Raw genomic sequence first — 24,667 nt, 5'->3', positions numbered from 1 at the left:
GAACTCTCCAACAGCAGCTAGCTTCTCGGGGTCTGGCCAAACACTGCGGGGGCTGACTACATGCCCGAGAAACTTGAGCTCCTGAAAGCCAAAACGACATTTCTCAGGCTTGATAGTCAGATTTGCTTTGCTGATGGCAATGAGTATGTGCTTGAGTCATTCTAGATGTTCATCAAACGTCCTCTAAAACACCACATCGTCTAAGAACACTAAGCATGTCTGCCATTTCAGTCCAGAGAGGAACAGTGTCCATCATCCGCTGAGATGTGGCAGGTGTGGAACACAAGCCGAATGGGAGGACTTTAAATTCATATACTCTATCAGTCATCACAAATGCTGTTTTTTCGTGGTCGCGCTTATCTACTTCGATCTGCCAGTACCCTGACTTAAGATCCAAAGAGGTGAAAAATTGGGCGTGGCGTAGACTGTCCAGCACATCATAGATCCGTACATCGCATTTGGTGACACGGTTAAGATGTCGATAGTCTACACAGAAGTATCGTGTATTGTCCTTCTTTTTAACCAACACGATGGGGGACGCCCATGGACTTATAGACAGCTGAATCATGTCATCATTGATCATCTCTTGAACCTGGCGCTTTATCACCTCCTTTTCCGTATCTGAAACGCTATACGGATGTTGACGAACAGGGCGTGCCGACTCGTCCGTAGGGATACGATGTTTCGCAACGGAGGTGCACTGTACTTTAGACTCGGTAGGGAAGCAGGCAGGCAGAGAAGTCATTGACAAAGTCGAGTAGTTGCTGTTTCTGTCCTTCCGATAAGCCGGAGTTAATCTGAATGCGATCACTCAGGTTGACCGTCCCCAATGAATTAGGCGAAGCAGTCTCGAGCGAGGCGACATCCGTGAGGGCAGCAATTTCATGGAGGAAAGTGACAGCTGTGCCTTGCAGTAAGCGCTGACATTCGTTGCTGAAATTGGTCTGCAGAACTAATGAGTGTCCGTTCTGAAGCTGGACGAGGCCCCGTGCAATGCAGATGTTCCGCTCAAGTAATAACGGAATGTTCACCTCGGCGATCTCCTCATGGAAGTCGCATGCATCGCCCATTACCAGGGTCAGTAGGCTGCTCCTTGGCGGTACCGTTATGCTGTCATTGACGATGCGCAAGGTATTTTTGATGTGGTTCTCATTGCCAGCGTCGCTTGCTATGGCTTTCGTCGTAGAGAACGTCACACTCGATTTTTCCAGGTTGATTATGGCTCCATTCACCTATAGAAAGTCTATGCCGAGCATCAAATCCCTCGAGCAACTGGGCAAAATAATGAAGACCTCGACGTCCATAAATCCGTGAATATTTACTCGAGCAGTGCATCTGCCCACGAGAATTAGTACATGACCTCTAGCAGTTAGTAGGTTGCAGTACTGATCTGCAACCCAGTCCACTGTGTAAAAACTTTTTAACTTTGACGCAAGTCTCTGCACATAACCAAGCTGTCAGCACCAATGTAAATTAAAGTGGTGACCTCTTCGTCATCTATGGTAACCAGTATATCCAACGTTACAACTTGTCGTTGATCACCAGAATGCGCCTGAACGTTGTTTCATTGTCATCATCGTCATCGTGATGGAGAATATTCGACGCGCTCGGCGTCAGCGGCCTCACCTCCGGAGATCGCTTGACTCAGTTTTCCGGGTTTGTAGGGTTGCGCGAACAGCGCCTACGAGCGTCTCGAGGAAACACGGGACTGGGCGATCGGTATCGAGTGGGCGATGAAGAACGGGGCTCGTGCCTTTACTGCTCGAATTAATTACCACGACATGCAATGCAGTTCTCTATCTCCACAGCGCGCTCACCAGGTTGTGGACAAGAAGCGCCTGAAGGAAACCCACGGAGACCCATGAGCCGATAGGGACACATCCTGTAGACGTGGCCAGCCTCTCCGCAATGAAAGCATAGGGACCTGAGGTCAGGAGCCCGCCAGACGTCACTTTTTTGGGGCCTCGACTCCTTGATGGACGGTGGACTGCGATGCCTGAATGCTACTTCCATTTGTTCGGTGGGGCGAATGACGTTTGAGGAGCTGTACAGTGACGGTCGTCGTACCGCGTCTGCATAAGTAATTCGGACTGGCTCCCGCCACTGTGGTACTTCGTAGCGTTCAGGAGCTTGGATGACTTGCCTCATCTCATCGCGCACTATCTCTGCCACAGAAATTCATGCTGTCGGCACGTCGGTTACCTGCAGTTTCTGGAGCTCTTCTCGTATCACAGCCCTGATCATTTCGCACAGGTCCTCGATGTGGTTTCCGGAAGTCATGGTGGGGGGCTGTTCGAAAGTTCCATCCCATTGCAGTTGTATTGTCTGGCACGCTGTCAAAAGGCCCTTTCCGTTGCTGTCGCTTCAGCAAGGAAGTCTGCAAGTGTAGTGGGTGGATTTCGAATAAGCCCAGCAAAAATCTCTTGCTTCATGCCTCGCATCAGATATCGGACTTTCTTCTTTTCGGCCATTGAGGCATCCGCACATCTGAAAAGCTGAGCCATGTCTTCAGTATACGTGGTGACACTCTCGTTCGGGGCTTGGAACAAAATCCCAATAAAGAAAGGCGTCAGGCAGGGAGATACGATATCTCCAATGCTATTCACAGCATGTTTACAGGAGGTATTCAGAGACCTGGATTGGGAAGAATTGGGGATAAACTGCCTGCATTGCCAAATCGCGCTCAGCTGTCGTCGAAATTTGTCCCACGAAGACAATGTCGTTTCATGGTTACGAAACCACGTCCTCACACAGAGTCTTGGAGCGCGAAGTACACATTGCGCAGCTTGCAGTCTTCGCAGCTTGCAAGTACACGTTGCATTCGGCAACCCACTCGAAATGGTCCAGCCAATCTTCCACGTCTTCAGTAGCATCTCTGTGTAATACAATCGGTGCCTGCGGCTGGTTGATGATGAACTGCACCAGCACAACAGCCGCAGCAGAAGGCGGGGGGCTTGGGTTCATCATACGGATATGCTCGGGCAAAAAACCGTGCTCAGGTTTGAGCTCTTGCAGACGGCGGCTGGTACGTACGTGCACAGGGGTAATCTCTCCTGGACTACTCACAGGAGATGTGTCAGGGGCACACTGCGTCTCTGGCAATGGTAGCATGTACCCCGCACCTCCACTAGTAAAATGTCACGAAGATAACTAAGACGGGCTCGCTGAAACAGAACAGCCTTCTTTTAATGATGGCCGACACCCAAAATACCCCGGGGCACAACTGCGCCCTTCGTCGTCTTCTCTCTGACGATCGGTGCCTGTAGTGGGCAGCCGACTTCTGGTGATCGGGACTAATAGTGGGCAGGTTACTTCGCATCAATATGGTGCTGCCAGAATGAAACCCGATGCTCAGTTTGTGCCACCCACAACAGGCATTTGAGTTATCGCCTATTAAAAGTGTGCTCTATCAATCAGGTGATAGAGAAATGTGCGGAATATAACCAACCCTTATATATAGCTTTCATTGATTACGAGAAAGCGTTTGATTCTGTCGAAACCTCAGCAGTCATAGAGGCATTATGGAATCAGGGTGTAGATGAGCCGTATGTAAAAATACTGAAAGATATCTATAGTGGCTCCACAGCAACCGTAGTCTTCCATAAAGCAAGCAACAAAATCCCAATAAAGAAAGGCGTCAGGCAGGGAGATACGATATCTCCAATGCTATTCACAGCATGTTTACAGGAGGTATTCAGAGACCTGGATTGGGAAGAATTGGGGATAAAACTTAATGGAGAATACCTTAGTAACCTGCAATTAGCTGATATTGCCTTGCTTAGTAACTCAGGGGACCAATTGCAATGCATGCTCACTGACCTGGAGAGGCAAAGCAGAAGAGTGGGTCTAAAAATTAATCTGCAGAAAACTAAAGTAATGCTTAACAGTCTCCGAAGAGAACAGCAATTTACAATAGGCAGCGAGGCACTGGAAGTCGTAAGGGAATACATCTACTTAGGGCAGGTAGTGACGGCAGATCCGGATCATGAGACGGAAATAATCAGAAGAATAAGAATGGGCTGGGGTGCGTTTGGCAGGCATTCTCAGATCATGAACAGCAGGTTGCCATTATACCTCAAGAGAAAAGTATATAATAGCTGTGTCTTACCAGTACTCACCTACGGGGCAGAAACCTGGAGGCTTACGAAAAGGGTTCTACTCAAATTGAGGACGACGCAACGAGCTATGGAAAGAAGAATGATAGGTGTAACGTTAAGGGATAAGAAAAGAACAGATTGGGTGAAGGAACAAACGCGAGTTAATGACATCTTAGTTGAAATCAAGAAAAAGAAATGGGCATGGGCAGGACATGTAATGAGGAGGGAAGATAACCAATGGTCATTAAGGGTTACGGACTGGATTCCAAGGGAAGGGAAGCATAGCGGGGGGCGGCAGAAAGTTAGGTGGGCGGATGAGATTAAGAAGTTTGCAGGCATGGCATGGCCACAATTAGTACATGACCGGGGTTGTTGGAGAAGTATGGGAGAGGCCTTTGCACTGCAGTGGGCGTAACCAGGCTGATGATGATGATGATGAAAAGTGTGCATTACGCTTTCAACAGCACTATGCCACACGCGCTGTGAAACTTATAGGTGAAGATGCTTATCACAATAGGGTTGGTAGCGATAGCTGTGAATGTGACATGCGACAACCCACAAGGAGATTTGCTTGTACTGGAAAAGGAAACTGAGCACATCATGGCATTTTCAAGTGACATGTGCGGGCAATTCGAGTACTGCGAGGAAGCTGCTGTGGCAGGCACCTATAGAATAATGGTGCTCTCGACTGCATGTGCCTCAGACCTTTTTTTGTTCACATAGGCTCTAGCAGCCAGAAAACATTGGTACAATCGCAGTTCAGCAATGTACTGAACATTGGTACCGAAAGATGCCATTTTCTGGGAACGTATTGTCACGTTGTAGTGACGGTGAACAACACAGTAGCAAAAACTGTGAATCACGAAAGTAACTCTTTATTGGACAAACCTGTTTCCAGAAGAAACAAACAACACTCAAGCACAACGATAGTGGAAAGCACAGTCAGCGGTCCTTGAAAACCTGATCTGTGGGCCAAGCACTTTGGCTTTTATGCATGTCTCATCGAAGGTTCCAGAGTAATCACTGGCACCTGCGTGCCTTCCGGACAGTACTACACAATTTGTGTCACGCATACAATCTGATCACACGAGGGTCAGCGAGAACCCGCACAACAGACACACGCTTCCAGACACTACTACACAATTTGTGTCGCGCATACAATCTGATTACACAAGGTTCAGCGAGAACACGCACAACAGATAGAATCAACACTAACATTTGAGTAAACTCCAATCATTGCAGGCAGGTCTTGAGCTGAGCAATAACTTTAAGTTGTTAATGGGTGAAATGCAGTCCCTGAGAAAAGCACAAATAAGTACATGTGTCAATGCCATGCTCTTAAAAAGCGTTGTCCTGGTACTACGAACACGAAAGCAAAAATCTGAGGCACATGTAGTAAAGAAAAATAACAAACAAAAAGCAAAGTCTGAGAGTTCGTTAATGATGGTAGAAGGGCTTAAAAGGCGCACAGCATGAACTACTTTAGCTCGCGAGTGCCGCCGCTGCGTTTGTGTAATGCCGTCTAGCATGACCTCATAGACCAGAGCGCCAAGACATTGCATGCATGATCTTGTAGGGTCCGAAATAGCGTCGCAAAAGTTTCTCACTATGTCCTCATAGGCATATCAGTGTCCAAACCCAAACAGGGCCACCGGGCTGGTATTCCATGTAGCATCGTCGAAGACTGTAGTGTTGGCTGTCCGTCCTTTACTGACTCTTGATGCGCAGGCAGGCAAGTTGTGCTTCTTCGGGGCGCTGCAGATAGGCGGCAACATCGAGATTCTCTTGATTGGTGATATGCGGTAGCATGGCATCGAAAGTCATCATTGGGTTTCTTTCCTAAACCAGCTTGAGTGGAACGATCTGTGTTGTTTCTTGCACTGCCATGTTGTAAGCGAAAGTTACATGCCGAAGGACAGCATTCCACATCTTTTATTCGACGTCAATGTAAATCACTAACATGTCGGTGTGCGTTTTGTTCAGGCGTTCCGTTAGACCATTCATCTACGGGTTGTAGGCGGTTGTCCTCTGGTAACTTGTATGGCTATACTACAGGATGGCTCGAGTAAGCTCAGCTGTAAAAGCCATTCCTCTGTCGGTTATGAGGACTTCTGGCACACCTTGTCACAGCAGGATGTTCTTGATGAAGAGTTTCACTACTTCATCCACACTACCTTCGGGCAGGGCTTTACATTTCCGCGTAGCGAATAAGGTAGTCAGTGGCCAAGAAGATCCACTTGTTTCCCTATGTTGACATTGGAAAAAGCCCCAGCAAATCCATACCAATCTGCTGAAACAGTCAGCTAGGAGGCTCAATTGGCTGTAGCAATCTCACTGGCCTTGTCGGTAGAGCCTTGCATCACTGGCAGTCTCAGCACGTCTTGATGTAACAGGTTACGTCGGCATTCAGGCGTGGCCAGTAATACTTCTCCTGAATCCTCGTGAGTGTGTGGGAAAAGCTGAGATGTCCTGCCATTGGGTCATCATAAAGGGCATGGAGAACCTCTGGCCACAGTACTGAAGGCACCACTAGAAGGCTGTTGGGCAAACCTTTGCTAGTTAGACTAGCGAGAAGCTTTTCTTTATGAGGATGCCATTTTGCAATGAAAATGAGGACAATCTGTGCCTAAATAACCTCGAGACAAAGTTGGTCTCCCCTTCCAAGAAGTTGACAAGGCTTCTTAGCTCCAGATCAGCTCACTGCTGCTCAGCAAAGTCAAGGAAAGAGTCATTGTTCCAGTCATCTCCTGGTGGCGGGTCAATAGGAGCGCGGGAAAGGCAGTCGGCATCAGAGTGTTTTCGTTCGGACTTGTATATCACGGTGATGTTGAATTCTTGCAGTCGGAGACTCCACCATGCTAAGCTTCCTGAAGGGTCCTTTAAATTGGCTAGCTAACACAGCATGATGGTCGTACGACTTTGAATGGCCTGCCATATAGGCAAGGGCAAAATTTTTTGGTAACCCAAATTATGGCACGGCACTTCTTTTCCATCATTAAATAATTGCCTTTTGCTTTCAACAGCAACCGGCTAGTGCAAGATATGATCCTTTCAAGTCCGTGTTTCCTCTGGACTAGGACAGCACCGAGGTCTAAGCTGCTTGCGCTAGGTATAGATTTCGGTATCAGCGTCTTCGTCGAAGTGGGCGAGTACTGTTGGTGAAAAACGCCTATAGTGGGTACAGAGACCAGGAAATCTGCGCTCTGACTTCTTGTCGAAGGGCTGCGGAAAGTTTCCAAAGGCAGCAGTTTTCTCCTGATCAGGAAGGACTCCTGACATGCTGATGACATGGCCTAGGAACAGAAGTCTTTCGTATGCGAAGTGGCATTTCTCTGGCTCCAGGGTCAGCCCAGATGACTTGATGCCCTTTAGTAATATTGCAAGGTCCTTAAGGTGATGATAGAAGTTTGAGGCAAAGACGACGACGTCCTCAAGGTAGACTAAACAGGCTTGCCATTTCAAATCAGCCCATTACATGCTGGAAAGTTTCAGGTGTCGAGCAAAGACCAGATGGCATGACCTTGAATTCATAGAGGCCATCTGGTGTGATAAAGGCAGTCTTCTCTCTATCCTTCTTGTTGACTTCGATTTGCCAGTAGCCCGCCATGAGGTTTATCGACGAAAATTACTTTGCATTGCAGATCCGGTCCAACGTGTCGTCTATCCATGGGAGTGGGTGTATGTCCTTCTTTGTGATTTTGTTCAGGCAACAATAATCAATGCAGACATGCAGAGTTCCATCATTTTTCTTCACCAAGGCTACAGCAGACACCCACGGGCTTTTGAATGGCTGGATGATGTTGTCACGCAGCATTTCGTCGACTTGTCTTATAGCGTCACATTTTCGTGTCGAAACTCGATAAGGGCTCTGGCAGAGTGGTTGAGCACATTCTTCGGTTATTATGCAATGCTTACCGACTGGTGTTTATCGAATTCTTGATGACAACCAGAAGTAGTCCTTGTATTGCTCAAGGAGACCTTTGAGCTGTGCTTGCTTGTACATTGGAAGACTTGGATCAACACTGACGGCTGGCTCAATAACATGGACCATCGTTGTTGGTTCGGCTGAATCTGAGAGGACCAACCTATAACTAACTGCTGCAGCTTCTCCCATGAATGCAATCTTCATGCCCTTATTCAGGTGTTTAAATTTATGACTGAAGTTTGTCACCATTACCTGTGTTTTTCCTCTATGCAATTGTGCTATTCCCCTTGCGACGCTAACTTCACAGTCGAGCAGCTGTTATTGGTCGCTCTCAATGATGCCTTCTATGTCTCCTGTGTCTTCTGTTCCGACAAATCATCATGCTTGTGCGAGGTGGACTAGTGACTTGACCTTCGAGCACCTGCAAGTGATATCACTTGATTCCTGAAGAGGGTTATCGACTTGGATCTTAAGTCGATGACTGCGCCACGTTTGCTTAGGAAGTTCATACTGAGGATTACGTCCCATGAGCATTGTGACAAGATAACTACCATCGCAGGGTAACTCTGGTTATGCACTGTAATGTTACTTGGTGTGCCGGCATTATCAGGTGTCCTCCAGCTGTCCGGATTTGGGGACCTTCCTATGCAGTCTTAACTTTCTTTAACTTGGCAGCGAAGGATTCACTCATTACGGAGTAGTTGGCTCCTGTGGCGAGAAGAGTGAGGACCACGTAGCCACTGAGAAGCACGTCAAGGTTGGTGGTTCTTCGTCTTGAGTCACAGTTAGGTCGCGGTATCGGATCACAGCTGCGCCGCATTGTCCTGTTGTTACGTCTCGTTGTCAGGCCTTCTGTAGGCGGCATAGTCTTGGCTTCGATGCTTCGATGCTTCGTCTTGATAGCAACATGTCATTTCTATGTCGTCAAGTAGGATGTTAAAGCTTCTGCAGTGGAAGCGGAGGATCTTTGGCATTTCGACGAACAGTAACCGAACCTTCATCAGTTGCTACATTTAGTTTTCCGGGTATGGGCTTACAGACTGGCCTCGAATTGGGCCAGCATATGGTCGGCGCTGCGGAGACAGGTAGCATCCTGGTGACGCCGAATAGGAAGGACGTCGAGGACTCCACTTTGTTGCGGCGATGTAGTCAGCGACATCACGAGGCTATCCACCTTGCTGTGGGCATGGTGCATTGATGGCGAACCCTCGCAGTCCGATCTTGCAGTATGGGCAACGGCGATATATGCGACCCACTTCTCCACAGTAATAGCAGAGCAAACAGTGGTCGGGGGCGTGCCAAACGTCAATCTTCTTTGGAATGCTGCATGGGGTGTCAAGTGCATGATGGCGGCGGCGCCAGTGGACGATAGAATTGCAGCATTACCTGGCCCTGGCGTGGGCACGGAGGCGAAATGTGAAGGCGGGCTACAGCGGTGTAGGTCATCGCTTCCAGCTCAGGCCGCGGTAATTTAGGGACTCCATGGAACTGCTGGATCTCCTCTCGGATGATGTCAGCAATTGAGACTACTTGAAGCTGCATCAAAGGGAACATCCTAGGCAGTTCTTCGCATACAATGACTCTCATGGTCTCTCGGAGCTCCTTGAAGCCTAGTGCTCAGATTTTGCTTTTTGGTGAAAGTACTTGGCGGTTATGTTGCTGAGTATGCATTTCCAGCGTTTTCACGATACCCGTGGCTTCTGCTAAAAATTCTGCGACGGTCTTGGGTAGATTGCAAATCAATCAACGAAAAGCTCTTGCTTCACACCACGCATGACAAGGCGAACTTTCTTGACCTCAGATATGTCTGGGTCAGCGTGGAGGAACAGGCAGGTCATCTTCTGTGTAGATCACAATGTTATCAATTGGGAGCTGCGCACAGGTTTCCAGTATTGCTTTCATTCTCTCCTTGCACATGATGCCCAGTAAAGGTGTTCAAGAATGTGTTGTGAAGCAGGCCCTACATTGTGATGGTGCACTCAGAATTCTCAGACCATGTCCTGGTAGTGCAAGTATACATGTCACAGCTTGTCGTCAGAGTACCAATTGTTGAATGTAGCAGCTCTTTTGTATGTTTCCAGCCAGTTTTCTGGGTCTTCAAATGATGATCTGTGGAAGGTCGGTAACTCCCTCGGCTGCTGCGGCACAATGGGGGCGGGGCGCTGGGGCTGCCATTACGGTTGTTGACTTGGCCTTGATTCCAATGGTTGTCTCGGGAAGACATCCATACTCCGGTAGCAATCCTTGCAGCCTGTGAGTAGCTCATTGATCCGTGGCAGCATTGGTGTTGTCTCCAGGGTTCAGGCTTGGATCAGCCATGCTTGCATGTGCATCAGCTACTACAAGCAATGCCAGGTCAACTGCCTGAAAAATCACCAGTACAGTTAATGGTCGATCGGTCAACTGCAAAAAAGTTTGTGGTAGCGTAAGAAGGTGTGTTCCCAACAGGATGGATGCAGATGAGGCTCAGTATAAAATTATCCACTTAGCTAATGTGCTAGCAGAAGTCAATGTTTTTGACATAAAATTGTCAGCAAAATTAACCCCATGACCCAATGCTCAGCAGAATAACAGAAACACTGAGCCACTGTGGCTACATGTGACCTGCCCCCCCTTCCCACCACTATCTGACAATAGGTTCAACCCCTAGTCTTCACAGTGAAAAATGCTTTTTTCTTGGTGCATAACCAAGGTTCAAGCCTTCACTTAAGCACATCAATGTTATTTAGCTGTCTACATTCACAACAGGATTAGCTTAATTTCTTTTTATTTTTTTTAAGGAGTACTGATACATATTTTTGAAGTTGTAGAAGTTCTACCATGTTTCCTGCACATAAAAGGATACACTTAGCACGTATGAAGGTGTGGATATTTGAATATTTCGATATTCAGACACAGTGGAATCTCAGTAAACAGAAATCTAAACGGAATTACTGCTTAAGCAGAACAACAGCCTTATGGGTGGTCGGTTTTGCATTAGGGCAATGCAAAAGAAAGTTTGCTAAATGGAACCACACTTTTTTCCTACTCACCGTAACAGAACTAAACATAATACCGAGAATGAAGCTAAGTGGCCAATCTCAGCTGCACTGCAACAGGCATCATAGTGTGTGTCTTTATCCACTTTAAGGTTTTCTCACGAGTTCTCTTTCTTATCGTGCAGGTGGCTTTTATACGAGAGCTTCTTTCTCATATTTGTCCGACCATTGTGCGTGTGCGTTATTTGCAAGGGAGAGACAGAAATAACTTTATTGGGTCCAGCAATTTGGGGACCAGGTCCCCGCCTAAACGGCAGTCAGCATCTCTTCGGCTCAGGCAGAGTCTTCAGCTAGCTGGATGGCCCAGTGTTGTACTTCTGGATCCACATTGAGCAGTATGGCCTCCCACTGCTCCTCATTAACTATTTTGCAGCCCTGCCGTGTCACCTGAGAGCAAACCCACAGGATGTGTCTCAGATCTGCCCGTTGCCCACATAACCAACATTTGCCCTCAAATTGGTCTGGGTAATAGAGTTTTAGTATAGCGTACGCTATACCATAGCGTACGCTATAAAATAGCGGGTCTTCACTGCACATGCGCAGAATGCTAAACGACCCATAGCGTATAGCGTACACATGCTATTTCTCAGATTTAGCGTTAGCATCTTCGCATGGTTTGCGTGAAACATGGCGGCAGTCCCGGCTGCCCACTTCGAGTCGAATTTGGCGTTGCTTTTGTCAAATGCACTTTGTTCGTAGCAAATGACTGTGTAAACGGCTTTCGCTTAGTCTCAGGCAGCTTCGACGACAGAGCATTATGGATAACCTTGTGGCGTTTTCGAGATCGCTTATCGTTTCGAACGAGTCAAAGCCTAAGAACTAAGCATTCGAGATGTCAGCGCCACCTATAGCTACCGCTGGGAGATAGCCACGACGACGGCATATGGCCTCCGAGATCCGAAGATCTCACAGGCTTACTAAAACTGTAAAAAATGTGCGCTGCTTAGCGTACGCTATACTATAGCGTATAGCGTACGCCATAATTGCATACGCTAAACTAAAACTGTCTAATACCGGCTGTAGGCCACTGGATTTGGATAGGTACTGGTTTGGAGGAGGCACCAGGCCACCATTTGCGGGTTACTGAATGTCGGGTCAGGATACCGAGCCCTCGCCAACCTATAAAGTGATTTCATTGCAAGTAACCTTGCGCTCCTCTCTCATCTCTGGGTAAGACTGCTCTCTGGCTCAGTTAATGAGTTCTCGAGCAAATGTGTGACCCGCCTCGTTCCCAAGGAGGGAGGGAGGCATGCGTAGGTGCTCGGATGATTTGTATGTATCTGTGGTCTTTCAAATCGGTTAAAACGTCAAGCACCTCCTGTGAGACTCGCTCTCTTAAAAAATTTCACACTGTTGCCTTTGAGTCACTAATTATTCGTCTCGCCAACGAGGAAGCTATCGCAAATGCGATGGCAGATTCCTCTGCCGTTTCTGTGCTATGCGTTCACAGTGAGCTGCTGGCTTTTATCTTGCCCTCTTTATCAGTGATTACAACAGTCATTTTATGTTCACTTGGATATTTTATTGCATCAATATAGACAACATCCTTGATGTTTTTGTATTTAGTTCTGAGGACCTTTGCCCTATCTGTGTGCCTTTCCACATTGTGCTCTGGGAGTTTCTGGGAGTTGGTAGAACTTTTATCGTTCCCCGTATTTCTCGCAGTATATCCATCTTGATTCCCTGCTGCGTCGCATAGCCTATATGGAGGCGATCAAGTATTGTCCTGCTCGTAGAAGTTTGTGCTAGTCTCTCGTATTGGCCATTTTGTGCGCTTCTGTTAATTCACGTAGGGTATTGTGTACTCAAAACCAAGTATTCTTTCCATAGGTGTATTGATTGTTATTCCAAGCGCTTGTTTGTATACTTTCCTTATCAGGGCTTCAATTTTTGTTTTGTTTTTTTCTGTCATACAGATGTTCAGACAAGGGGTCACAAATACTCTGTATTCGGCTAATAGCGAAAGCCTGTACTAACCTAATTACGTTGGCTTCCTTCATTCCACTGTGTCGGCTTGCAATTCTTGTGATCAGGCGCATTGTTTGTTGCGCGCCTCTTTCTAAAGCCTTCATCGTCTGCCTTTCCCTAGGTACTACAGAGGAGAATGCAAATGAGTTTGTCCCTAGTTGAGCTGCACTAAGCAACAGCGGTTAAATACAGTTAAACCTTGATATAACAATGTCGGTAAAATCGGCAATTTGTTTGATTATATCGAAATTTCATTGTATTGAAATTCGGCCTATTATGCAAATAAGTACAGTCGCCGATTGATTTTTCTTACGCGGAAAGGGGCCACAGAATTTTCCGAATTATTGGGCAATGGAAGAAAGCAAATCTGAATGAGAAAACCATTCATTTTGTTAAATCTGGGAGTCGGTGACGAATGATAAGGTTTCCCGCCATGTAGGTTGACGAAATCTTCACATAAGCAGCATCGCTGTACACATCGCTGTTCACATCGCTGTACCACGAGTTCACTCCCCTCCCCCCTCCTTCCCTTTGCTCGTGCAGGAACGCGCCACTCATGTAGTCACCATCCTTCTTGTCTCGCTCTTACACACTTTCACTCGCACCTAAAGCACACAGTGCCCGGGGCACGAAAGGATCTTATCGCACTTAAGACTTTATATGGAACATGATGCGGCTCCACTTCAGCTGCCGCTATTCTCGAGGGGTGTGCAATTCAAGAGGTGCATTTTAAAGCAGCCACTTGTAATTCAATCATATGACCATCTGCGTCCGCGGAAGTTTCCATTTACTGTCTTGGCATTCCTTTGCGGCAGCAGTGAAATTTCGTTATGTTGAAATCACATACAAACACACTTCGTTATACTGAGCTTCTAAATGCATGGTCTTCTATGAAGAGGCTATGAAAAGTCAAATACTTCATTGTATTGAGAATTTCGTTATATCAAAGTTTGTTACATCAAGGTTTAACTGTATATGACCCATCGAAGGTTCCAGAGTAATCACTGGTGCCTGTTCGCATGCCTTCCAGAAAGTACTACACAATTCGTGCTGTGCATACAATCTGGTTACACAAGGTTCGGTGAGGACATACACAACAGATAAATTAACAATACCATCTGAGCAAGTTCCACTCATGCAGGCATGTCTTGTGCTGAGCGATCACTTTAAGTTGTTATCGATTGAAATGCGGCCCCGAGGAAAGGATAAATAAGTACATATGTCATTATAAAGCAGTAAAAATGAAGCTTAACTGTATTTAGACATTTTTTGTGTTCTTGGTCGCAAACGTTGGCAAAGGAAAATCGTCTGAAATGGGATTGTATCAACAAGGATCTACTGTAATCTGTCATTTAGTGTTCGTGCCAGTCTACAGATTTAACAGCTTTATTGCTTGCGGTACAACCTGCAATGTTTACCTTGCAACAGGCCCCATTATGTGTGTCAACAGCATACAAGTCCTTCAGCAGCTTTTTTTTTTTTCTTTCTTTTATTCACAATTTCAAGATTTTTTTTTTTGGCTACCATTTATTTAGCATTTTTTTGAAAGCTAGTCATAAGCAGCCATTCTTTTTTAGAAAGCTTGCTTGCAACCAGGCTTTACAGCTGTGGAGAGGCTATTTGTGCACTTTTTTTAATGATAATTACTGATCTTGTGTTTAGAACTGATCCTTTGTCGATGATTGTTAGCTGTCTTTTTTACACTAGCCAGCACAGGTGTGGTTGCCTAACCATATGTATCAAAACAGAATATTCCTGCTGTAAAGATATGCGTCTGCATCTGAGAATTCAATATTCAATTCGATACTTACTATGCGTATTTGAAAACGTTTATATTTGCCTACCTCTACAAAAAGGCTTCCATTAAAATAGATTTCAATGTATGCATGAATAATTGAAGCAGCCACCATGCTTCCGTCCATTTCCACTGCTCATCAGTATAGGCATAACCAGAACCATGCCTGCACTTTTCAAACAAATGGGAGACCACTTGCACACAGTGTAGTGCTAGGCATACTGCTAGTCTAGGTGGCACCAGTTAACCTGTACAAAACAGCAAGTGATTATTGTACACACTAATCATTAAGTATACAACAAGCCATTACAGCTCAAGAGGTGGTATATCACAACTCTGCTTGAAATGCTAGTACGCTTCAAGTGGGTACATGTTAACATGGTTTCACTGTAATAATGCTCATCCTATTTTTTTTCTTTTGACTGTTTATGCTGTGAATTTTCACTTATAGTTCTCCCAGGCCACTGGGAAACATAGTGGATAATGTTTGTAGATGTTGAACCCTTGCAGAACTAATTTACTGCAAAAGTCGTAATTCACCCACAGACACTAAACTGTACATGAAGAATGGCTGAACAGGCTGTTATCAAACTTTGCTCAAACCAACATTTTACTAGTTTGTTACTGTTACAGTAATAAACAAAGGTTTGTTGCTGAAGTGTACACACACAGCCATTAGTAAGCCACCTGTCGCCAGCTGCACACTTACAATATGATACATGTTTAAGCAAGGTGTCCAAAACGTTAAAATCAAGTATTCAGCTTTTTCATCAGTTCTTATGAAGGCAGAAGAATTTCCTTACTTTAACTGAACTTGGCAACCCACCTTCCAACAAACTCTTCAAGGAGCTGTCTGTGAGGTTCAAGCGGCTCATGTAGGGGCCAGTTTCGACAACATGAACAAAAAGGAATGGCAGCAAGGCTCCAAGTGCCTTAATGAGATGCACTGAGTGTTGTTCTTCAGCTTGTGTAAGCGCAGTTGGGCCATCAGCTGATCGCAGTGCCAAGGCCTGCAGTAAGGAGGCGCCAGGATACCCAATAAGAAAGCAAGCCCTAAGGTTTCCGAGAGATCACAAGAAAACATGGGACCGAGTCCCACACAAAAGAAGTCTAAGACCAAGACACATGCACAAAGTTCACGTAGGCTCCAAATCAGTAGTTCCTATAAATGGTGGAAAAACTACAAACAGCCTGAGCCAACTGATTGATTCATGGGATTTAACGTCCCAAAGTAATCCTGGGGCTGTCAGAGACAAGGTAAGGAAGGGTTCTAGACTATTTTTTGACAATTGGGAGTTAAATTTATTATTGGGATTAAATCCACAAATGTTTTTTGCATTTTTGCCTTACCCCCATCATAATGTGGCCCTCTATAGCCAGGAAACAAACTACCACCCTCGTGCTCACCGGCAGAATGCCATAGCCATAAATTCACATTAGCAACTCTCAGCCAGTATGGAATATGAAAGGCTGCTGGAGTGTATTCATGCATGCATTGTCGTTTCCTTGTCATCAAGAGTGTCCTCAATATACTCACAAAAGCAGAGATACAAAAGCAATAATTACATTGTTCAATGTATTGCACTAAGTGAAAAACCAGTAAAAACTAACAAGTAGAAACACGTCACATTAATTGTGTAATTGCTGTCGCTAGAGGATGATGCAGCGTGGCTATTTGAATTTTCCATGTATAACAACATTGCTTATCTATTGAAATCTATCCCAATAGGCTCAAGAACAAAATCAAGACGCATGCTTCCTTAACTCTTCATGAGTGAGGTTAGATATGGCAAAGCAAAAGCATGCCATACAGTTTATTTTGAACCCAAGCCAGAGTGCAAGAAAGATTGTGAAATCATGGATAAGCAGGCGAGAAGTGCACCACCATATTCCTAGCTAGTATCAGCATTTTTGGGCACACAATTTTTAAATATACTGCGAAGAAGCACCAGACGTTATCACATTACTCATTGGACAAGCACAGCATACCATCCCCAGACTAACGGTCTCACAGAGCGATATAACCGCATACTTGGTGATACGCTCTCGATATACGTGGCATCTGATCATGGTAACTGGGACTGCATCTTACCATTCATCACATTCGCGTACAACACCGCGATCCAGGCCACTACGGGATTTTCACCTTTCTTCCTCTTATATGGTCACAAGCCTACGCATACCATCGACACGCTCCTTCCATACCGTCCTGATGCCTCCGAGTGTCTACCTGTGTCCGACGTCACCCGACAAGCTGAAGAATGCCGCCAGCTCACATGTACCTTTATGGCACAACAGCAGCGCCAGAAGCAAAACCGCACCGACTCACTTCTAAACACCATCTATGCTCCAGGCTCTCTTGTGTGGCTATCCATCCCTTTTGAAACGCCAGGACTTTCCTCGAAACTCGTCCCAAAATACGAAGGGCCTTACCGAGTCTTGAAGCGAAGATCCTCGGTGAATTTTCTCATTGAGCCACTGTCATCACCTGACGACTTGCACCAGAGTGGACGTGAAATTGTCCACATCTCGCGTCTCAAGCCCTACCACGACCCTTCTGCCTCCCTATTCTTAAGTCGCCAGGATGGCTCTTTTTGTCCGGGGAGAGATTGTGAAGAAGAAGAAGCGTCTCGCTGAACAGCCGCATTGCCAATGCGCGGCCCGGCTCTGCTCGTGCTGCTTGTTGCTGGCGTCTTTTTGGATGGTGCTTTGGGCTGCCTTGCCGCTCTCGGTCGCTGTGCCCTTTGCATAAGGAGCCACTAATAAACCTCTTCTCAATATTAATAAATGGATTATAGCTTAAGCTAGGAAACCTTTGCAACTTTTAGATGGCAGACTGAAATATATTTGAAGTTGCACAGCACTTGTGTGCCCATTTTTTTTTTTCAGATTTTTTACTGGGTGCTATGTGCATTTCTGAAAGCAGTTCCAAGCTTTTTCCAAAGTGCATCAAAGTTAATTACTGTTGAAGTAACACATTAGCACACTTTAGATTTAAATGATATGAATTACTGAACATTTTACAAAGTTTCTTGGTGGAAATATTTAAACAAAACAGTTATGCTGATTATTGGTTTGGCATTTACAGCGCTATCATTTCCATTAGAACAAACCTTGAAATAAATACTGAAGTCTTCCGAATCAGAGTTCATTAAAACTCTTGATTTCTGGCTCATTAAAAAACTGTGTTGACTTCTTCCATCGATCTGTCTTGTCGAAACAAGAAACAAGATCTTGAAAATGAGCACTTGCAACACTAACAGATAAGCTTTTGCCACCTGTTACACTTACAAAAGCTGTCATTCAATTTTAGTTTAACCAACTTCTGTGTAGACAGCACGACCATTACACCGGGGTTTTACGTTCACAGATTATATCAAGCAGGGCAGCAAGTGAGCAGAAATCATGACACAGGTTTACTAAGGCACGATCAGGGGTGTGCACAGGCACCCAGGAAAGTCAACCGGGGCACAGCCCTTGGGAAAGCAATTCTTTTTTTGTTTGTGTCCGAAAGAATATAGCCAGGGTAGCTTTGTTACGCTCTGTATATTTAGCAGGGCTAAGGAAAACTACCAAGGTGATGCACAGTGTTCTTTCCTTTCAAAGAGAATAAGCTTTACAATAGGGTGAGAGAATGGGACAGGAAGACGAATAAGAGCTCGCACCTCAGTACTGACCCCACATTAGTCATGGGAGGTGCACCAGACGTCAACCAAAAGGTTTTATTGCATCGTAACAACAGCTGTGAAGGAAGCTCCCAGATACATCCCCAGGTTGTGAGATCTAGGCCTTGCTACTTCCTCATGAGATAAGGATCTGCCAGGCAGTTAAGCCTACCTGTGTGGATGCAGATAAACCTAGCTGTTTGGCTAGAAAACAACTCTCACAGCTGATTTTGAGCCCTCTCATGTGCCACACAATTTTCCTGGTGATAATTATGCTTCACAACTTCAAGTACAAGCCAACAAACAAACGTAAACCATTAAAACAGCCAGCACTTTGAAAGATCAACCTTTCTAATTCCGTATTCCCATTTCTCAAAATGTAAACATTGAAGAAATGAGAAATCAAGGTCAAAATAAGCAAGCACATAATGTCAATATTATTTTTCATCATACAGCTCCATACATTTGCTTGAGTTTACTTTGGAAAAGAAGGTATTCCAAGGAAGTTTACCTTTATATGATCTTCAAGAAGTTTAATCAGTGTAGAAAGCAGTGTGTCCTCCAGGTGGCCTATTTCTAGTGCCCACGATGCAACAGAAGGAAGTAAAACAGTCTGTGCCACCTCAGCCATGCTTGCATGTGCATCAGCTACTACAAGCAATGCCAGGTCAACTGCCTGAAAAATCACCAGTACAGTTAATGGTCGACAAGTCAACTGCAAAAAAGTTTATGGTGGCCTAAGAAGGTGTGTTCCCAACAGGATGGATGCAGACGAGGCTCAGTATAAAATTATCCACTTAGCTAATGTGCTAGCAGAAGTCAATGTTTTTGACATAAAATTGTCAGCAAAATTAACCCCATGACCCAATGCTCAGCAGAATAACAGAAACACTGAGCCACTGTGGCTACATGTGACCTGCCCCCCCTTCCCACCACTATCTGACAATAGGTTCAACCCCTAGTCTTCACAGTGAAAAATGCTTTTTTCTTGGTGCATAACCAAGGTTCAAGCCTTCACTTAAGCACATCAATGTTATTTAGCTGTCTACATTCACAACAGGATTAGCTTAATTTCTTTTAATTTTTTTTTAAGGAGTACTGACACATATTTTTGAAGTTGTAGAAGTTCTACCATGTTTCTTGCACATAAAAGGATACACTTAGCACGTATGAAGGTGTGGATATTTGAATATTTCGATATTCAGACACAGTGGAATCTCAGTAAACAGAAATCTAAATGGAATTACTGCTTAAGCAGAACAACAGCCTTATGGGTGGTCGGTTTTGCATTAGGGCAATGCAAAAGAAAGTTTGCTAAATGGAACCACACTTTTTTCCTACTCACCGTAACAGAACTAAACATAATACCGAAAATGAAGCTGAGTGGCCAATCTCAGCTGCATTGCAACAGGCATCATAGTTTGTGTCTTTATCCACTTTAAGGTTTTCTCACAAGTTCTCTACCTTATCGTGCAGGTGGCTTTTATACGAGAGCTTCTTTCTCATATTTGCCCGACCATCGTGCGTGTGCGTTATTTGCAAGAGAGAGACAGAAATAACTTTATTGGGTCCAGCAATTTGGGGACCAGGTCGCCGCCTAAACGGCAGTCAGAATCCCTTGGGCTCAGGCAGAGTCTTCAGCTAGCTGGATGGCCCAGTGTTGTACTTCTGGATCCACACTGAGCAGTATGGGCTCCCACTGCTCCTCATTAACTATTTTGCAGCCCTGCCGTGTCACCCGAGAGCAAACCCACAGGATGTGTCTCAGATCTGCCCGTTGCCCACATAACCAACATTTGCCCTCAAATTGGTCTGGGTAAGAGAGTTTTAGTATAGCGTACGCTATAAAATAGCGGGTCGTCACTGCACATGCGCAGAATGCTAAACGACCCATAGCGTATAGCGTACGCATGCTATTTCTCAGATTTAGCGTTAGCATCTTTGCATGGTTTGCGTGAAACATGGTGGCGGTCCCGTCTGCCCACTTCGAGTTGAATTTGGCGTTGCTTTTGTCAAATGCACTTTGTTCGTAGCTAATGACTGTGTAAACGGCTTTCACTTAGTCTCAGGCCGCTTCGACGACAGAGCATTATGGATAACCTTGTGGCGTTTTCGAGATCGCTTATCGTTTCGAATGAGTCAAAGCCTAATGAACTAAGCATTTGAGATGTCAGCGCCAGCTATAGCTACCGCCGGGAGATAGCCACAATGACGGCATATGGCATCCGAGATCCAAAGATCTCACAGGCTTACTAAAACTGTAAAAAATATGCGCTGCTTAGCGTACGCTATACTATAGCGTATAGCGTACGCTATAGTTGCATACGCTAAACTAAAACTGTCTAATACCAGCTGTACGCCACCGGATTTGGATAGCTACTGGTTTGGAGGAGGCACCAGGCCACCATCTGCGGCTTACTGAATGTCGGGTCAGGATACCGAGCCCTCGCCAACCTATAAAGTGATTTCATTGCAAGTAACCGTGCGCTCCTCTCTCATCTCTGGGTAAGACTGCTCTCTGGCTCAGTTAATGAGTTCTCGAGCAAATGTGTGACCCACCTCGTTCCCAAGGAGGGAGGGAGGCATGCGTAGGTGCTCGGATGATTTGTATGTATCTGTGGTCTTTCAAATCGGTTAAAACGTCAAGCACCTCCTGTGAGACTCGCTCTCTTAAAAAATTTCACACTGTTGCCTTTGAGTCACTAATTATTTGTCTCGCCAATGAGGAAGCTATAGCAAATGCGATGGCAGATACCTCTGCCGTTTCTGTGCTATGCGTTCACAGTGAGCTGCTGGATTTTATCTTGCCCTCTTTATTAGTGATTACAACAGTCATTTTATGTTCACTTGGATATTTTATTGCATCAATATAGACAACATCCTTGATGTTTTTGTATTTAGTTCTGAGGACCTTTGCCCTATCTGTGTGCCTTTCAACATTGTGCTCTGGGAGTGCTCTGGGAGTTTCTGGGAGTTGGTAGAACTTTTATCGTTCCACGTATTTCTCGCAGTATATCCATCTTGATTCCCTGCTGCGTCGCATAGCCTATATGGAGACGATCAAGTATTGTCCTGCTCATAGAAGTTTGTGCTAGTCTCTCGTATTGGCCGTTTTGTGCGCTTCTGTTAATTCATGTAGGGTATTGTGTACTCAAAACCAAGTATTCTTTCCATAGGTGTATTGATTGTTATTCCAAGCGCTTGTTTGTATACTTTCCTTATCAGGGCTTCAATTTTTGTTTTGTTTTTTTCTGTCATACAGATGTTCAGACAAGGGGTCACAAATACTATGTATTCGGCTAATAGCGAAAGCCTGTACTAACCTAATTACGTTGGCTTCCTTCATTCCACTGTGTCGGTTTGCAATTCTTGTGATCAGGCGCATTGTTTGTTGCGCGCCTCTTTCTAAAGCCTTCATCGTCTGCCTTTCCCTAGGTACTACAGAGGAGAATGCAAATCAGTTTTCCCCTAGTTGAGCTGCACTAAGCAACAGCGGTTAAATACAGTTAAACATTGATATAACAATGTCAGTAAAATCGGCAATTTGTTTCATTATATCGAAATTTCATTGTATTGAAATTCGACCTTTTATGCAAATAAGTACAGTTGCCGATCGATTTTTCTTACGTGGAAAGGGGCCACAGAATTTTCCGAATTATTGGGCAACGGAAGAAAGCAAATCTGAATGAGAAAACAATTCATTTTAATAAATCTGGGAGCCGGCGACAAATGATACGGTTTCCCGCCATGTAGGTTGACGATATCTTCACATAAGCAGCATGCATTAAGCGAACCAAGCCACGAAGGGGAGCGGAGACCCGGTGCAAAGTGTGGTAATGTAGATGCCGCTTTAGTGACCGCAGACCAATTAATACTGACACAATGTTACTGCAAATTCATTTTATTGTAAAATATTCATTTGCAGGTGACGCTGAAGTTCATGTTCATGGCTGGGTATAGCAAATGCAGAGAGGCCATATGTGACATGTACTGTAAAGATCACCGAGTACATGCCCATGTGTCGTGCACCGTAAAAGATCACCTCCCGTCACCAATAACCCTGGCAAGCACCAAAGGTGCACTGCAAAGTGGCAAACCTTATGTTACGTGTGCCCCTGTGACACGGGCCAATCACTCTTGACATAAAACTGCTGTTTCACAATTACACTCTCTACAATCCCATTTGGACAGAAGTTCAGGCGGTGGTTAAGCGGAGCAAAGTGCGCCGTCGTCCATAGTACATAGGCAAAGGCAGATTTTGAGAAGCAATGTCCCCAGCGAAAGTCCCCGTATTTCTCTCTCAGGAACTGTTGGGTAGGGAAAATACGAGAAGGAAGCTCTCGTGACTTTCGTTTATGCCATAGTTAGCCACCCTATTGTGGTTAGTGTGGCTTTACTGTGATTGTGGCTTGTTGTGGTTTCTTCATGCAATGTCGGTGCACTGTGTGCTTGCTTAGCATTGACAATGGCAGCAAAGAAATTCCCACACAATGTGCTCATGGTATAAACGAAGATCAATGTTATCTATATGAATTCAAGAGTAGTTGCTCCACTAAAACAACATTTTTTCACTAAATGACTAATCCTCTTTCTTTTTTTAATTATGTTTGCTAGCTCAACTCAGTGGCTGCAAAAAGTAGAACCTTAGTAAGGAGCAGCTTTGTGTATGCCTATTATTGCTGCTGACAATAAAGTACCTGCCCCTTTCAATAGAGCACCTTATGTGCCCTTGAGGGCAATCTCTCAGTAAATGAAACTCCTGATAAATAGAACTTATTTAGCTGGTTCCTTGAGCTTCCATTTAATGAGAAACCACTGATTTTGAATTTGATACGGAAGTTTATCTCAAAATTCTGAACCTAGCATCACTGACATCTTCACATCATGACACAGAGCAAAATTTGCCGGTGTTGTGTAGCAATAAGGTTAGATATGATGACGTTGCTTATAAAGAAATAAACAAGAGTGCTGCATGTGCATTTTCTTACAGCACTCACATGCAGTTTCCACAGCACTTGCAAAAAAATGGAGAGGGGTAGTACTTAACAATTTCGTGACATATCCACATCGTGGGTACCAAAACTAAGACTGGTTACTAAAAACAAGTATTATAGTAGATTACATAGGGCACTCTGATGCTTGACAGCAATTTTTCTACGGCCAACAGCATTTCGACCTTACCTTAACACAAGAAATGACAATTCAAAAATGTCACGCCAGTAGCCCTCTAAAACACAATTCACTACAGTATTAAGGTGCACATCTGCTCTCTTTTTCTTGATAAGCCTCCTCTAGACAATGAGCAGATTTGAGAAAACGCATATTTTCAATTCAGTGCCTCTTTCAGGACATAAAATTTTGATAGCTGGACAACAGTAGAAGCTTCCTAAAACATTTCAGGGAGAAGAAAAATCAGATAATCTGGAAAATTGCATGATCTAAAAAGTGTATTTTCAAAGTACAGTAGACATTCGTTAATTCAACTCAAGCTAATTCTATTTTTAGATGTTTGATCCCAACTGAAGGTGGGAAGTGGTATACATTTCTATGAGCTAAAGCTTTCATTATTTCAATTCTAAAATTGGCCCCCACCAGATCGTTTGAATTTGACTGGTCGGCACGAACATGCCTGATCCCCAATAGTGACCCCAATTGTAGCCCTAATGGCTACAATGTCCATCTTGGCACCATTAGGGGACAGTGAATGTGGCAAACATACATCATCTTCTGTCAAAAAAACCTATTTTTGGTTTCGTCATTTGATAAATGCAGAATATCCAACGAAAAAATGGATGGTGCGGTGGACGACGTATTGTGGCCCACAGACAGCTTTAAAGTGCTGTCTAAGAGCGATGACGATAAAGATTACATGTCAATAAATTTCTATTTTGTGAAGGTAAAGATGGCCAGTTTTGTGTTTTTCTGGTTGCCAGAATCGGAGGCATGCCATTTTTCTTGATGAAAAAACAAGTGCATGTTAGATTTCTACTTTGTTCAGGATATCTGGTGTCGTTTCTATGTTCGTTTTCTGTATTGAACACATAAAACTTGGTGTGCAGTAGATTCAGGGGTGTCTTAGAATCAAGCAAATATTGCCAAATGACATAGTGGTGTGCTTTGTTGTTGTTGTTTTTTTTTTTTCCTTTCATAAAATTCGACCCGTTCGACAATTCAATAAA

General features: G+C 44.8%; 1 protein-coding gene across 2 annotated transcripts in view; it reads right to left on the bottom strand.

The window, feature by feature from the left end:
• LOC142589684 (RAB11-binding protein RELCH homolog) overlaps positions 1–24,667 on the bottom strand; it is a 210,697-nt gene that overhangs the window by 95,739 nt on the left and 90,291 nt on the right. For both annotated transcript variants that reach the window (XR_012829913.1, XM_075701229.1), the window contains exons 12-13: positions 19,000–19,164; positions 15,650–15,833 (exon numbers count right to left, since the gene is read on the bottom strand). Coding sequence is in view for 1 of the 2 variants with exons in the window: in XM_075701229.1 (XP_075557344.1) it covers positions 15,650–15,833; positions 19,000–19,164 (349 nt within the window). In the remaining variant the exon portion in view is untranslated. The remainder of the gene's footprint in view (positions 1–15,649; positions 15,834–18,999; positions 19,165–24,667) is intronic.

Source organism: Dermacentor variabilis, chromosome 1 (genome assembly GCF_050947875.1).
Source record: "Dermacentor variabilis isolate Ectoservices chromosome 1, ASM5094787v1, whole genome shotgun sequence".
In the NCBI taxonomy this organism is placed as follows: Eukaryota; Metazoa; Arthropoda; class Arachnida; order Ixodida; family Ixodidae; genus Dermacentor; species Dermacentor variabilis.
Note: the sequence above shows the minus strand (reverse complement) of the source record. Positions and strands in the feature narration are given on the sequence as shown.